Source organism: Rissa tridactyla, chromosome 17 (assembly GCF_028500815.1).
Source record: "Rissa tridactyla isolate bRisTri1 chromosome 17, bRisTri1.patW.cur.20221130, whole genome shotgun sequence".
Taxonomy (NCBI): domain Eukaryota; kingdom Metazoa; phylum Chordata; class Aves; order Charadriiformes; family Laridae; genus Rissa; species Rissa tridactyla.
In genome coordinates this window covers 1,608,535-1,624,514 of record NC_071482.1, presented here as the reverse complement: position 1 = coordinate 1,624,514, position 15,980 = coordinate 1,608,535, and the positions used below count along the sequence as shown (strand labels likewise).

The 15,980-nt window shown below is 42.7% G+C and overlaps 1 protein-coding gene across 2 annotated transcripts; it reads right to left on the bottom strand.

Annotated features, from left to right (window-relative positions):
• Positions 1-8,111: 8,111 nt before the first annotated feature.
• DRD2 (dopamine receptor D2) lies at positions 8,112-15,680 on the bottom strand. Of its 2 annotated transcripts, XM_054223078.1 has the most exons (7): positions 15,399-15,680; positions 12,346-12,455; positions 11,696-11,832; positions 10,820-11,010; positions 9,864-9,950; positions 8,875-9,211; positions 8,112-8,305 (listed from the first exon to the last, which is right to left on the bottom strand). In XM_054223078.1, the coding sequence occupies exons 1-7, from the start codon at positions 15,678-15,680 to the stop codon at positions 8,112-8,114; spliced, it is 1,338 nt and encodes a 445-aa protein (XP_054079053.1). The 2 variants fall into 2 exon arrangements, with proteins under 2 accessions (XP_054079053.1, XP_054079054.1); XM_054223079.1 differs by lacking the exon at positions 9,864-9,950.
• Between the last annotated feature and the right edge of the window lie 300 nt (positions 15,681-15,980).

The window sequence follows — 15,980 nt, the reverse complement described above, 5'->3', positions numbered from 1 at the left end:
CAGGCATTGGCAGTCCCCTGCTGTGAGTGAACCCATTCTCATGCCATTACACTGCGAGTCTCTTTAAAGGTACCACAGCAGCTGCTCTTTGCAATCTTGCTGGTTTTTTTTTCCAGGAAACTAGAACAATTATGCCTGATCAAAGTCGCTTTTATTTGACTAAAGCTGTCCCAAAGGAAGGAAGTACTCTGAAAGAGATGTACAGGTGTATTTGTTTAGACTAGCACTGACTGCCTGTTTCTTCACACAGACAAGCTCTCAGCTCATAACCTGTCTCATTCCATCATATTTGCCAGCTCCTGGGTTTTCCTTTGTAGCCTGTTACATTTTCCAGCTTATGGTTTGACAGAGCTCTGAGCTCATGCTCACGAGATCTGCAGAGATTTTCTTTGTTGCCGTTTGTTCCTGTGTTGCTGCTGTTGTTTGGAGATAAGATTAGATTTCTTGCTAATGTTAATTTTCAGGTTTTTTTGCTTTTTCCCATGGTCTGAAAAGAAAACCAGCTTCATGGCTGCATTACTAAATATTAACAATGGTTATTATGAAATCTTTGATGCAGTTACAAAGCTGGAAGTTATGACCCAGTTTTCTCCCAAGTGAGATTTGTAGCCCTTTACATCTGTTCTGCACGCAATAGAAAGGGATTTCTGTAGTGGTTAAACCACAGATGCGTGGAGACAGGAAGCAGAGATGTCCGTGAGGACACTTGTCTTCTACTGATTACTTTTTTTCCCCAAGTGCAGTAGTCACTACTAAAAGCCATCGTATCAGCCTCTGGCTTTGTTCCAGTGATGCTGAAGTCTGCTCTATTCATGAGCAGAAAGAAAAAGCGCAGCATTTCACACTGAACAGGACATCTGTGTGTGCCAGGTTCATGGAGGTGTTTTCTGCCACTGAGGAGCCAGGCCCCGACCGTGCCTCCATTAAGTCTTCTGCTGCTGTCCGTGTTACATGCGGTGTGTCCCACAGGAAAAAGGATCTGGGCAGTGCTTGGATCCTCTGTCTTCTGGCTAGACTGAGCTACAGGTTTATACGGCTCCCTGTCCTCTGCTCACTCAGAGCCCGGGGCCTGTTGATTTTGAAACGCAGTGTGACTCACTGTGGTCAGGAATCCGTCCTACCTTAAGGTATTCCCTGCCCCACTTCTCTCTGCGGAACAGGCTTTGGGTGAAAAGTGAGAAGCTAAAGCGAGAAAGATGCTGCTGAAATGGGTGTGCGTGAAATGATGGAGGGGAGGGGGCAGAAGGCATGTGGTGTGGGCAGAGGGCTGGTTGGGGCAGGAGAAACCAGCATGTTGCTGAAGAGCCACGGATTCATAGCTACCTCTCGCTACTGACTTCTGAGTTAGGCAGGAGACACGCAGACCCCTGCCCGCTTGGGCTTCTCACAGAGCTGAAGAATCTCTCGCATGTGAGACAGGGCGGTGGGTCTGAGAGGCTGATGTACCTTGTCTATCCTCTGTTGAGGAGACTCTCCAGTGAAGTGATAGCAGCTGAGTTCCACAATCACCCTGTAGAGCCTATTTTAATCAGCTTTCTGTGTATTTGCGACATCTGTTTTGCTTTGCTTTCATAAAATTTGCTGCTAATGTACAACATGTTGTATTACTCTTCCATGTTACAAACTCCCCTAGCAGTGTGTTAATATCTCTGTAGTGGCTTGGTTAAAAACAGGAGCGATGGCTTCTAACATAGAGCAAGCACAAAACCTCTGTGCTGTTTGCTCGCTTCCCTTCAGTAAGTCTGGCATAAAATTCTGCAGCTGAGATTTAAGTGATGTAATCTTTACAGTCTCATCAAAGCTATGGATACAGTTGATTGCATGCAGCAGGGAAGCAATGCTAAGCTTGGTTAAATGTGCTCACTTGTTTTCATTATCCCACTTTTTTGCATGGGCCCAGCATGTCAGCTTGGGAATGCAGAATGTTTTTCCTCATTTAAAGGGCCTGGGTTTTGCTTTGCTTCTGAAGTCCCTTTAAATGCATTTCCAGGTCTCTTAATTATTCATTATACCTTAATTATATTTAGTCCACCATCGTCACTCTTTCTTTAGTGAAGAAAGTTGTTATTTATGAGCCAAAAGTTATCTGTGAAGCAGACGGTCTGGTACTGTCAGAAAGATGGGAGCTGGGGGAGCAGTTTTAATTATTAAAAGAAGCTTTGATTAAAGAGAGTGAGTTAATTTAACAAGTGCAACTGGTTTTCTCTTTTTTTTTTTGTTTTTTTTTTTTTTTTTGCTAGACAGGCAGAAGAAAGCATATCCATTAATCTGTCAGGCCTGACCTCAAACTATAGGACTCGCTCAAATGCCCCAGGAGATGGACATATCAGTTCTGTTTTATTTCTTTGGAATGGTGTGAACAGTGCTTGCTGGCAGTGGTTTCTGGGGTTGTTTTGTAGTCCACAGGCTTAGAAAGGGAGAACCTCATAGTAGCTGCCTTTTATCCTGACAAGCCCCAGCCAGACACGCTAAAAACAAGCTGGTGTGTGTCCCGTTGTTTCATCCTGGTTTATCATTTACTCTGTTGTGTTGGGTGGAGAGTCATTTGAGCACCTAATTTTCTGTCAGTCATGGTTGCATAGAGTTGGATCACACAGCAAGGAGAATTAAGCATCAGTTGAACTTACATTTTGCATGTTCTGGTTACTGTCTAAGCTGAAGACTTCACGGCAGGGATTATCTTTCTGTTCTGTGTTGGTTCAGAACTTAGTAGGCCAAGACCTTTGGTTCATGCCAAGGATCAAAAAGGCCCTTAAACTGAAATTTCAGTTTGTTAGTTCTGGGGATACATAGTTTTCTACCCTAGCAGTATGAAGGCGATTTTTTTCTTTTTTTTCTTTTCTTTTTTTTTCTTTTCCTTCTTTTTTGTATAAAGAAAATAATCTTGGAGAGAACTATCCACAAACTGCATTTGTGTGGCAGTCTAAGCTGAGGTTATACTGTTGTGCTGGCTAAGCCTGGCTGAGTTCACATGTGTCTGTTGGATTCGTTCTTGCATAATTACCAACCGTTTCAGTGGGTAGCTTGAGGAAACAGTGCAACAGTAAGTGCAACATAAATATAAATATTCTTAAATGAATTAATGACGTTCTCCAGCATATAGGTCAAGTGAAATGCAAAAGGGAAAAAACTTCCACGTGCCAGTTACTTAACCTTGGCATAAGCTACCACACAGGGCTCAGCTGCAGTGCGCCGTCAGCACTGCCAGCTTCATGCAGTGCCTTCACCAAAACCTTTTATGCAAGACCAAGTGACAGAGATGGACAGCTGAAATACTCCCACTCGTGTGAATTCTTACATTGGGTGTGCTTAGCCAAGTGAAGTCCATAATTGCTTTTCTGTGGCATATTAACTTCTGCATAAAATACAGCATTAAAAATACTGTATTTATCATACAAATTGTCTGCAGTGCCATAGTGGTCTGAACAGCTTCTATTTATTTTCTCCATGCACAGAGATCGCGAGTTTGTAGATTCCACACAACTGTTTATTGTTGCCAACCAAACTCATGCAGGTTGGTGCTTATGTTTCACTCCTATGTATTTGTTTCCCTCAACTGTTACAGCTCAGGTAGACAAACAGTGTCCCAGTGAGAGCAGTGGCTTTCGATCCTTGTCTTGAACCTGCACTGCTATGGACCAGATGTGAATGAGTATGGCCAAAAAGTAAATACAGGAAGCAGTTGCGATGCCAGAGTACCAGCATGACTGCTCTTTGCTAGGTACTTATCTGTTTTTCATCCCTTCCTCCTCCAAATCCTCCCCAGTCTGCTTCTGTCTAGAAGAGAAGAGAGACGGATACATTTAAGAACAGTTTATTTTCTGCCTGTGTCTTTCTGCACCCCTTCTTTCCCATGTCTGATTCACCTAGCTTCAGTCTAGACAAAAGCTAGAATTCTTAAGGATAGACTAGGATAAGGGAGAGAAAGAAAAAATGCAACTAATCTGAAAAGCAAGTCAGAAAAAATGCAAGATCTCATCTGAAGGCCATCTTTTCCTGTTAGGTGCACTATGTATAGCATAACCTAGGTCCCTAGAGTCTGACGCCTTACAGCTAAACACCAGTGTTTGCCGCTTCTGGTAAAAAGAACGAAATAAGCATATAACATCAGGGTAGCTTGTGCAAGTCTCTATTTAATTACAGTGCTGCATGAAGACATTTGTTGGTGTCACATGTACTTGTGATGGGTATTATACATTCTTGACTCTTGAGGGAGTCATGTTTTCACTGGAGATTTTCACCACAGAGGTAGTGGCTTTTTTTTCTGTTTTCCTTTTTATTTCAGCAGGATTTAATAAGCTGGTTAGACCTGCTGTAATTAGTTTACTCTTCAATCAGGAAGATAAACAGTATCATGACTGTAGTGGGAGCAAGCAGGCAAGCGCCAAATACAGTGCAGGCAGAATTCGCTAGCTTCTTAATTAAAACCTGTTCAGGGGGTGCAGAGAGCCCCGCGGGCTTCAGCGAGCTGTGAATCACAGGGAAGAAAAGCAGGAACAGGAAGACTCAATAAGCAGAACTAAAGCTTCAGTTACAAATAATGAATCACAAAATAGGGACTATAGCAAGGGTCTTAAGTTCTTCTTCAGGAACAAAGAAACGAAATCTTCTCAGCAATGTGTTTTAAAAAACATATCAGTACCCTTACCATCATCAGCATGTCCCACCATCTGAAGTCCTTGGGAAAGCAGTATTTTTTCCAGAGTGGAAGTAGCAGTGAGGACTGTATTTGCTAGACTCAGATCTGTGAGCAAGAGGCCTCAGAGTCCTGTATGATGCAACAGACTTCTCATAATTTCAGAAGTTTCTACAAACACCTTCCATCACAACTACGGGCTAGTTGTCATTGTGCCAGGTGCTGTACAAACAGATTGCAAAGACTGCCCTTGCTCTTGCCGTTAGTTTATTCTTTGTAAAGCCAGAGATGATGATAAATTTTGGTCCTCTCTTGAAGAGAGTTATGAAGGCTTGATTCATGGGTGGAAAGCGCTTTAGTTTATTGTCCTTAAGAGTAGATGTTTTATGGGAAATGAAAACTTGCTGCAGAGGAGATGAACAGACATGACATTACCACCTTTCCAAGGGTAGTGGGGATACAGATATTCCCACAAGATACCTTTGAGTTTGGAGTATTAGGAATGAGTGACTTAAAATGTCATTGGGATGAACGATGGGCTGCAGGTAATTTCTCCCAAAAAATACTTAATGTTTAGGAAACAACACCTGGGTTTTTTGGTCCAAGTTAGCAAACGTATGAAGGACATAAGCCCTTTTTCAGCAGCTCTCTTCCTCCATGATGTTTTGGAAGAGTTATTCATCTAGTTGCTCAGGTGAGTTGAGCTACAATGTTCCACATCTAGATTCAGAACAAAATTTTCAAACAAGGTGCACTGTATTGAAGATGATGATTTTGTCCTGGGTTAACACTGAACACAAAATAAAATCATGGCACAAAGTTAAGACATTATTCACATTCCACTTATTTTGAGGGCTCACACCAGGTTTTAGTACAGGGCAAATATCACCTATGGCAACTTCCAAATGCTTTAGAGCTTTTTTTGTCTATATGCATATTATTTTCTATTTTGATTCAGCTCCCCATCTGTTAATTCACTAAGTCAAATGGCACCTTTCTGCTTTGCGATTGTAAATATGTTAGAAAATTGAGCAGTAGCTTGTTACTATTTTTCCACCAAAAAACCCCTACTGACTTCACATTATTCTTTGAATCTTTTAAGTAATAGCAGTCTGAGTTGATTCTCATTACTGAGTAAACTTGCTCAGTTAAAATTGGGGAAACAAAGAACAGATAACGTGTGCCTGAGATCTCTTGAGTTAGTGTTTCCAATTTTCTGATTAAAAAAGGATTGGAAAGTTTCCTGTGCTTCTGTAAGAAGTGTTTTTTCCCCTTGCCTGTAATCCTATTACAGCTGAAATTATAAAGGTTTCCTAGCTATGCATTACAATGCTAAGACAGAAGAGTGACTGGTCCCATCTTACATATTCATAACATTTTGTTCTGACAGCAACATGTAACACCCAGTTCATGTATGTCAATAAAATGTCGCTCTGATAAGCATGTACTCTCCTATTCAGTTAATACATAGGACCTATTTCTGCTGAGAGTATATGCTAAAATCCCTCACTAAGCTGGGACACATTTAGGCATCTTTATTTAAATTTATAGCTATGAACAGATCTTGAAGAGCCGTGTTTAAATGTTATACAAGTCCATGGGCTAAATACTAATAACACTGGCTATTGGCCTCTTCCAGGAATGCAAAGTTTAGAATGGAAATTTTTGGATCAAGGTGGGGGTCCTGTTTCAGTTTCAGAAAACAACTGAGAACATGTGTTATAGCTGCTTGGCATAATTTCTTCTCGATATACAGCTGGAGCACATTCTACCAGTGCAGTCCATCCCACAGGAAAATGCTTTGTTAGCATTGTTAGGAAAACCAGAGAATAAAGAAGAGCCCTCTTGGCAGCGGTCTTTATCTATCCTGAAGCAGAAACTATGCGAATATTCCACACACTGCATAGAGAGAAAAGGGATTATATTGCTCTCCAGATTGCATTTTAACATCTTTACAAAACAGCAGGTAACTAGAACTTCAGAGCCTGCCTCTGCATATGGCTATTGTAATCATCTAGTTCTCCAGATCCTACATTAATTTCTAGCCAGTCCTATTTCCATGTCATTTTATTAATCTTACTATAGTTTTTTTACAGAGGTATTACAAAATATATTTTGAACTGAGTATAATTAGTAAGTACAGTGTGGATTTGGCAATGCCAGAGTCAGCATGGTAAAATTATGCTGTTATAGGTTTTCAATTGTTTTAATGCGTGAAAAATAGATATCAGAGGGTAAGGGATGCTGGAAACGTCCAGACCTTTCCACAGTCCAACTCGGACACAGGATTGGGTCCAGCTAGGGACTCTCTTGGGCTTTTATTCTGGCTTTTTCTAAAACACACAGTTTTATCTCATTTACTGTTAATTTAAACTAGGCACGATGTTATTCTGCGCTCTCTCTATTGAGAGACATAGGCAAATCATATCTGAGGTGGTCCTTGGCTTCATGGTACCCTGAAGTGAGGTGAGAAGAACTGGACCTAATTTAGCTGACTTGTTCAAGTTCACATCTGAGATGGACATGGCTGCAGATGCCTCACCTGGCACGCTGTCTTCATGTTTCCGTGGAAACATTCACCACACTAACACTCCTCACCTAGTTTTTTAACTTCTTGTAAGAGACTGGAGATGAAATGCTGGTGGGCAGAAATTGCTGCTGGGCTGGCTGATGATAGATGACAGTTGGTGTCCTGTTTGATCTGGATGTGTACCATGCATATAATTTCTTTAGTTTCTCTCCTTCTATTTTTTGGCTTGGGCTTCTGTTCAACTCATTTATTCATATTTACACTGATGTACTGGTCCCACATGAGACTTATGCTCCCCTTCTTCCTTTTGCCTGTTGCTTGTAGGCCCACATTGTTGCAGGGATTGGATCTGTAGGTGGCGGAACCTTCTTAGCCCACTTGGGGACCTCTTAAAGTTTTTTCTCAAGGCTTCAGGAGTTTAATACTGGGTAAGTCAGCTCGAGGTGAAGGCAAAGCTATTGCATGGAGTTTCCGCAAGCTCTGTCTGGCTCCTATTGTAAAGCGGAAAAGATGGTCTTGTCTTTGGTGAGAATTGTATCAATGATGTAACACGCAAGCCAGTAGCGGCAGTGACCTATCGCTACCTTCACATGGCTCTGTCTGTGTTTAATGCACTCAAGGTTAGATGGCCACAGGCAAGAATCAAGTGAGTATGCCTTGATTTTTGCTTCCGCTTTAAACACAGTGTGAGGGTAGCTCTGAAAAGTGCCTTTGGGATTGGTGTCCCAGAGTCCAAAGATCACCTTGAGGGATGAGAGGACCTCCCACATGAAGGCCCTCGTTACATCCCCACCAAGAGGCGCATGGGCATGGCAGTGGTGTAACACTTTAGGCCTCATGCCCAATACAAGAGCTCGAGACCTCTCCATGGCTGCCCATTTGTGTGCGTGAATGGCATTGGTTTCTTTTTTCTCATTCTTAAAAATGCGGTTGCTGTTTTTACTTTTAACAGTGGAGGATCTTCATGAAAGCCTTACGAAATTCAATGTTGAAGGTGGTGTAAATAATTGGGTTGACAGCACTGTTGACATATCCAAGCCACGTAAAGGCGCTGTACATTGCTGGGGGGATGTTGCAATCGCAGTGCATGTTCAGGATGTGAGTGATGAAGAATGGGAGCCAGCAGATGATGAAAACACCTGGGGGAAAAGGAAAGAGACAGATTTTGATTGCTGAAAGCTGAACAAATTTTGAGACTATAAGAACAGTGAGGATGTTTTGGTATAAAAGAAAAATGTTTCCCTAAGGAATAAGCCTTCTGTTTGTCTATTAGGTCTCATAGTCTATATTCTGAGTATCCAGGTATTAAAGAACTTTTTGGATAATTAGGACAGTTGCGTCAAAAAATCTGGCCTTCAGAGATGCCAGTTTCTTTCTGAGCTATGCTGCCTTTTGTGTTCCAGAAAGCCCATGAGCTCTCTTGCCCCTGCACCTAGCTGTCTTTTGGCAGTCCAAGCACCCCACAGATGGACAGCTTTCTGAGCCTTTTGTACAGCACTGGGAACTGTTCTTAGCTGGGAAGGAGGTAGCCTTCCTATTGGCAGCACCCTGCCTACCTGCCTACATATCCTCTAACGTATCCAGTGAAACTATTTCTGTGGAGGTCTGGAAAAATAGTCTACGCTGGACATTCAGACTGGCTACCCTCATCCTGGCTAGCTATTGGTTTTCTGCAGAAACACAAGAGGAAGCCAATGTGCACTCTCACCAAGTACAATGGCTAGCATCTGAGTGGCTTTCTTTTCCTTCTGTTGTGACAGTTTCCTCCTGCTCACAGTCTTGAGAGAGGTCCTTGTCTTGCCATTTGGCATAGACTGGATCTCAAAGACCTTGGCTGTGTAGGGTGTTTCTTTGGCATGTCCATTCTTCTCTATTTTCCCAGGGCTGTCCAAGGCCTGCAGGGTTGAGTTGGTGCCCTGATTAGAAGCAACTGGCACAATCAACTGATGGTTACTTGGTGCCGCTGGTTTGATGGTGATTTTCTCAGGGGGACTGGTACTGGACACCATCTCCATTTCCATATCTTCTATGTGACTCTCCGGCTCCTGGACAAGAATCAAATGTCCGCAACACAAAGACAGATAAATATACAGAGAGGAGCAATGAACATTCCTTACAGAGTGAAGCTGGATGATGTTGAAGAACAATCAATCCCTCTTCTCCCTCCCTACGTTTTTGGTAGGTGCTTGGAGAATGGCCTGTAAAGTGTTTACAGATAAGAATACTTTTGGGTAGATGGGATCGACAGAACTGCAGTGATTGACTCTCCGTTATTGCACAAAGAGGCTAAGAAATGGGAGAGACACTGTCTCCACTCCCTGTAGATTTTATTTCATTTTCAGAATATAAATAAATAAAAACGAAATCAACAAGCAAAACCCAACAAAGCCAATGCGGTCCAAGACTTAAAATAAATAACAGATAGGAGAAGAAAATCAAAGACAGAAAATGTTAAAATGTCATGGCTTTTACAGCTGATCTTTAGGTGAGCTTAGTCTGGCTTTTTGAGCTCTATGATCTTAAACCCCCTGCTTCACTCTAAGGAATGGGAAGAATATTTAAATTTTAAGATTGAATGGTAACCTTTGTTCTTAGTTTATTTTTCTCCCACCCTACATAAATTCATTTTGTGGCCTGAGAGGCGAAAAGGGGAAAGCTAAATGCTCTGAAAAGCTACGACTTCTCTGTAACACTCACCACTTTGCGCTTATTAACTTGGAAACTCCCATTGGACTTCACAATAACTGTGCAGAGCTTGACGTCTTCTGGATGAGTGCATTTGTCCTAAGGGGCAAGCACCAGCTCAGAGGTTACACAAGCAGATATTAATTGGGAAGGGAAGCTGGTAAGGGAGGCACGTGGAAATACAAACACAGGGCAGGAAGCAGAAATTAATCAGTGTGACTACGGTGCTAAGAATGATGGAAAACTACTCTGAAGAAGCAGTGATGGAGGCAAGTATCCCTTATGCTTTTCACCAAAGGAAGGAAACTGCAAAGATCTGCTAATGTTTCTGTCTGTCCCTCTCTCACTGCCTTCTTTGCTCGACATGGCACTGGCCTCTGAGGCAATGCAATTTGGAGGGAGCGCCTCTGGGACTATACATTCCTACTGCTTGTTTTGCATGTGCCATGAGAGTAGCGTTTTGACAAGCAGTCTCGCACTTAACACGCTCAGCTGGACTCCACTTACACACATATCTCATGCTCTGAGAGGCTGTTTTCACTGCAGAGGTATCATTACCAGCGATGTAGTTTGCATCCCAGCCACGCAAACAATTTCCATTGAACTTCTTCATCACAACAGCAGGACTGACTCAGAAAATAGTATAGCCTGTAGTCAGGCTACTAACCCAAACTTAGAGCCAAAGGAAATGCAGCCTGGTTAATGAAGCAGCTCCTAATGCAGATCTGCTGATGAAACATCCCCTGAGACCCAGGGAGGCCTGTGAAGCACCAGCCAGTGACCTGATAATCCACTGTGCGACTGGGACTCCAAAATGGCACAGGACACAGCGTTCACCTTTGTGATCCAGTATTTCACCTAGTCCAGCCAGTGCCATTTGGGGAAAGGAGGACGTGCTTTGGGGAACAAAGCGGAGCAGGAAGGGGAAGGGACGGAGACTGCTGAGAGCAAGGCAGAGGTCTAGTTACCTTCAGCGGGGCTTGCGTGTCCGAGTCTAGGCCGTGGCTGCTGCGCTTGGTGTTGACGCGCTTCCTGCGCTTCCGCAGCACTATGTAAATCTGCACATACACCAGCAGTGTGACAATGAAGGGAACGTAGAAGGAGACGATGGAGGAATACACGACAAAGGCAGGATTGGCAATGATGCACTCATTCTCGTCTGGAAGACAAAAAGTTTCAGGCTTGTTGTCACTGCTGCTAGGAGCCAGGTCTGGCTTCCCCCTCTTCTCTCCCTCTTTCAGAAGGCACAGAGGTACCCAGAGAGTGAGAGCTTTGGGTTCTAGGGGGGACCACTGCGTCAGCTGGAAGTGGTACCAGAACAGCAAACTCCCCTTGGGTCACAGGGAGTCACATACGACCCAAAGACCCTGGATATTGCTTGCCTTCTAACTAGAAGCCTGCAAATCCCATGCTGTATACAATCGAGTCTTCCTATGCAACTGATGGCTGAACTCCCAGTTCCTTTCTTGCCTGTCTCAGTGAAGCTATTTGTCCCTTGACTTTCCTTTTCATGTGTTTTAATATAAGAGAGGTTTTGATTTTTGTAGTGGACAAATGTTAATGTAACATTGATGAGTGCTGTGTAAACTTCTACACAACCTCAGGTCTGATGTGTCTAAAACACTGGTCTGGAACAGCAAGAGATGAAACAGATCCAGAAGCAGCTGACAGAAATAGTCTGGGATGACGCTAGGAGAGGAGACCTGAAACAGAAACGGACACATCCCAATACACCTAAAACCTGATCCCCATGTTTATTCCTGACTTGTAACAGAAGACTATCTGGGAACCCACTAAAGCCAGAAAGATGCCAATAGCTGGCTGCAGGTGGCATCACAACTCACCTGTGTTGTTGAGGCCAAAGAGGATTGGGCAGGAGATGGCAAATGAAAGCACCCAGACCACAGCAATCATGACTGTGACCCTGCGCTTCGAGCTGTAGCGGGTATTATACAGCATTGGCATTGCTACTGCTGTGTACCTGCAGTGTGAAGATACAAATACAGTTTATTGTTATTCTGCCAGCGCTGACAAACTTTGTGGGAAATTACACCTAGTTACTGTGTCTGAGAGCCTGGTCCAGCAAGAGAATATAGGGCAAGTCAGGTTTCACGAATCTCCAAGGGGTCTGCATTCCTTGTTTTGGAAGGCCACGAGGCTGGGGTCAGCATTTTTCTTCCACACTCTCTGAGCTGCTGCCTTCCCACTGATGATCGCTTTGCTATTAAAGTATATAAACAGAAGGACTGAACTAATGGGGACGTATACAGACAATTCCATTTACATTCTTGAGACCAGTGTTTCTATGTCTGCTTCTGATGGAATCCCTGCTCAGACCTCGTTTAGGTCCTCTAAATCACTCTTCAAGAGATGTCAACACCACTAGCTCTCAGCATTTTCAAGTCTCTGTGTTACAGGTAAAATTAGACCATATAAAGATGGCCGCGACTTGCTGCTGTGGGTTTGATACAACTTGCTGCCATGGAGCCCTCACCTGTCAATGCTGATGGCACAGAGGTTGAGGATACTGGCAGTACACATCATAACATCAAGGGTTACAAAGATATCACAGTGGATCCGACTAAACCTCCACTCACCGACCACCTGTAAAGAGAGAGTATAAGGTCAGTAAAAGAACTCACTGAGAATGCACAGCTAATGAGAAGGTCTAAAGGGAGGATTTTGCACAAAGACACAGACGCTTGCTGGTAGCTGGAGTTCGTCTGGTTCAAGCGGGATTCAAATTTTGTCTACAGAAGTTCCAGCTGGAATCGGGTCATATGTAATCAGTCACATGCTGCATCAAGTAGGATTGTTTGCCATTGAGTGCCTTCAAGGGCTTTCTCCTGTCTAGTCTAAAGGTGTCAAACGATGGCATGGCCGCAAAGGAAGTACTCTGCTCCATCCAAACCATTTCTTAGAGCATTTCCTGAGGGCTGATGGGATTTTTTTGTCCTTCCTAATTCCATCCTGTTACTCTGTATTGAGTTGGACAGCCCTAACAGCAAACACAAACCTGGGCTCATATTCTGATGACATAAGGGAGTGCAAGTGTCCTCAGAGTGAACTATGTAGGAGCTTAAACAGGTCTCTGAAGCATTGCAAAGAAGTATTAGAAAGGAAATACATTAAATTTATATCCTGAGCACCTCTAATTGTACTTACGGCTTTTTATTAGACACTTTTTTGCAATTATAGCTAGCAAAGATCAGCAGTAGAGAAGCAGGAGTTTCCTTCATTTTTCAGTTTAAAAAATCAGCGTAGAAATTCCTCCTTTTGTTTTTTTGGTGAAGGAAATTTATTTAATTTAGAGTGAAAAGTCTTTGACACGCTACATGTTGTGATAAAGACAAAGAACTAATGATAACACTTCCAGTTACCAATAGCCTTTTTCTCTTCACATATCTTGCTATTGAAACTGAACTTTGCCAATTAAGTTTAATAGCAATTATTAGGACTGCTGTATTTGACATGTGATGAAAAAGGTATATTTCCCTCTAATAAAAATAGAGTCCTACTGCATTTGAAAATAGAATGAATAAGATATCTATTCTTCAGTTATTTCTGCTCTGATATACATAACCATAGGCAGCATAAAGAAAAAAGAATGACTGCATTGAAGCCTGAGTGACAGATGAATACTCAGTGATTAAAGAAGCACTTAAGAGACAGTTACATCAGTAACTTTGATGAGAATTTGCGCAAAGGCAAAGGTTTCCAGCCAGCTATAAGCTTCTGCAAAATCAGTTTCATGAACGTATAGTTTTAAATTTATGGGAGATGCTGTGAACTGCAGCAGTTCTTTCTCTTAGTGCTTTCATTAATGTAGGAGAAACCTCAGAAAGTTGGAGGTAGAAGATTTGTTTGCAAGAAGGCTGATTTTTTTAAAAGGGTTTCCTTTTGACGTTCCTATTTGTCCGAGGTTGTGACACAAATCCTAAAAAAAATAAATGAAGATACTTACAGAACAAAGGGTTCTGGCCAGTTTTGATTTCAGACTGCAGACCCAGAGAGGGACCACAGTGTGCCTAATCCACGTCAGTCCAATGGCTCCTTCTCTCTCAGCAAGTATTTGTCATGTTTTTTGTTGCTTCAAGCTAGCAGTTGGTTTAGCAGAGTGTGGATAAGAGTGAAAAGGGCAAAAGTAAATTCAGATGTAAAGGCCTGATTGTCCTACTTGGCAGATTAAGGAAGGTGAGGTTCCACACCAACTCCACGTACCCAGGAGCCCAGACAGGGGAAAGTATCTTACACGATTTGCGCTTTATTCTTTCACATTAAAATAAGAAGTGTCTGAGAGACTCTCCTACCTGGGCCTAAGAGAGCAAGAGCTTCTCAGAGCAAAAGCCTCTGCTTAAAATGGGTTGTCGCAAAAGAGGACTATAATGGAAGAGCATAACTAGTCTAAGAGGCATTGCCTACAATCGCAACCGGGCTGTGGTCATGTTAATAAGCTTTAGCAGATGCATAATGTTTTACGTTTTTAAAGTGCCATGAAAACAATAATTAACTAGAGTGATAATTAGTATTGTGGTTTCTTGACAGTCTATGTCATGTCAGTGGGTTTGTTTTGCTTTGCGTTAATACTTAATGGTATAATTGATTATGGCTTCTTCCCCTGCTCTCCTCTTTGTTTTATCATTTTCTCTCATAAACAAGTGCCTGAAAATTAATTGTACACTCAGTATAGTTCCAGTCTTATGCTCTCTCACCACCATTCATTCTCTCTTGGTTGTGATTGCTACCGGCACGCCAGTTCTCAGCTGACTGAAGAACACGGGCAAGCCAGCAAAGGGGCCCAAGGGAGAGGGGCTGCGTAGCTTCTCTTATTCTTTCCTTTAGAGATGCATTTCATTCTTTCAGGCTACGTGCTGTTGCAAGAGTCATTTGCCATCAAGTAAACGGGTGGCAGACTTGGGAGTATTTGGCTTTCACAAACCACAGCGCCACTCAAATATGGCTCTGTATGCAGAAGTATAGAACTCTTTTGTACCAAACGACATGCTAACGGCAGCAATTTGAAAAGTAGCTCAGCTGCGATTATGTTTCTCTTGTATATTGTGACATAAAAGCTTTGGATTTACATCCTGCTTTTACAATTGCCTGCTCTTCTTAGTACTGTCCTCCTGTCGTCCTTCAGAAATACGGGTTTCATTACGCTTTGATGGAGTTTATTAGTGTGACACCCATGACGTTGTTGCAGACTCATTCTTATGCTTGGGAATGAACAGTTCATCTATGTAGTTTTGAAAACAAAATTGGGGTCCTTTCACTCTTGATCCCTCTATTTAAAGGCCAGCTTTTCAATGCAATTGGATTTAGTAAATTAGTCCTCCAAACAACAGTGCATTTTCAAGTTAGCTTGTCATCTGCTATCATGTCGATTTCCTGGAAAAATCTGACCAACTGTTAGCAAATTAAAAATGCTTTTGTTTCGAGAAATTCGGGAGGCCTTGAAATAGCCGATGTCCAGGCTGCTAAACCTTCTCTCTCTATCCCCATTCACCAGAAACATTCAGTACTGCAAAAGAAAACTGGGTCACCTACCTCCAGATAGACCACCCAAGGCATGACCAGGGTTGCTACCAAGAGATCTGCTACTGCCAAACTCACGATCAGGTAATTAGTGGTAGTCTGAAGGGCTTTTTCCCTGGACACAGCCATACACACCAGCACATTGCCAAAAACGATGACAAAGATGAGGAGGGTGAGCAGCATGGCATAGTAGTTATACTGAGGCTTCTGGTCTGCATCGGACTCGTTGAGCGGCTTGCTCCAGTTCCTGTCACCGATGTCACCGTTGTACCAAGACAGGTTTAGGGGATCCATGGACGTAAAAGTGCCAGGTTCCAGCTCCACCCTGACACAAAGATGTTGAAAAGACAGTCAAAGGCCAACATGTAAAATAACAATAAAACAATTACACATGTGCTAGCTCATTCTTGGGATTCTCTGGAGCCTGTTCCCCTACCCTGATTTCCTGTGTGCAAATGGTTGATTGACTGGAAATGCGATGAAGACCTAGACAGGAGGCTGAACTGATGGTCAGATACCTAGGCAGGGATTCAAGAAGTTAGTTTCTATTTCCAGTTCATCCACCAGATTTCTCTGGTCAAAGATATCGGCTAC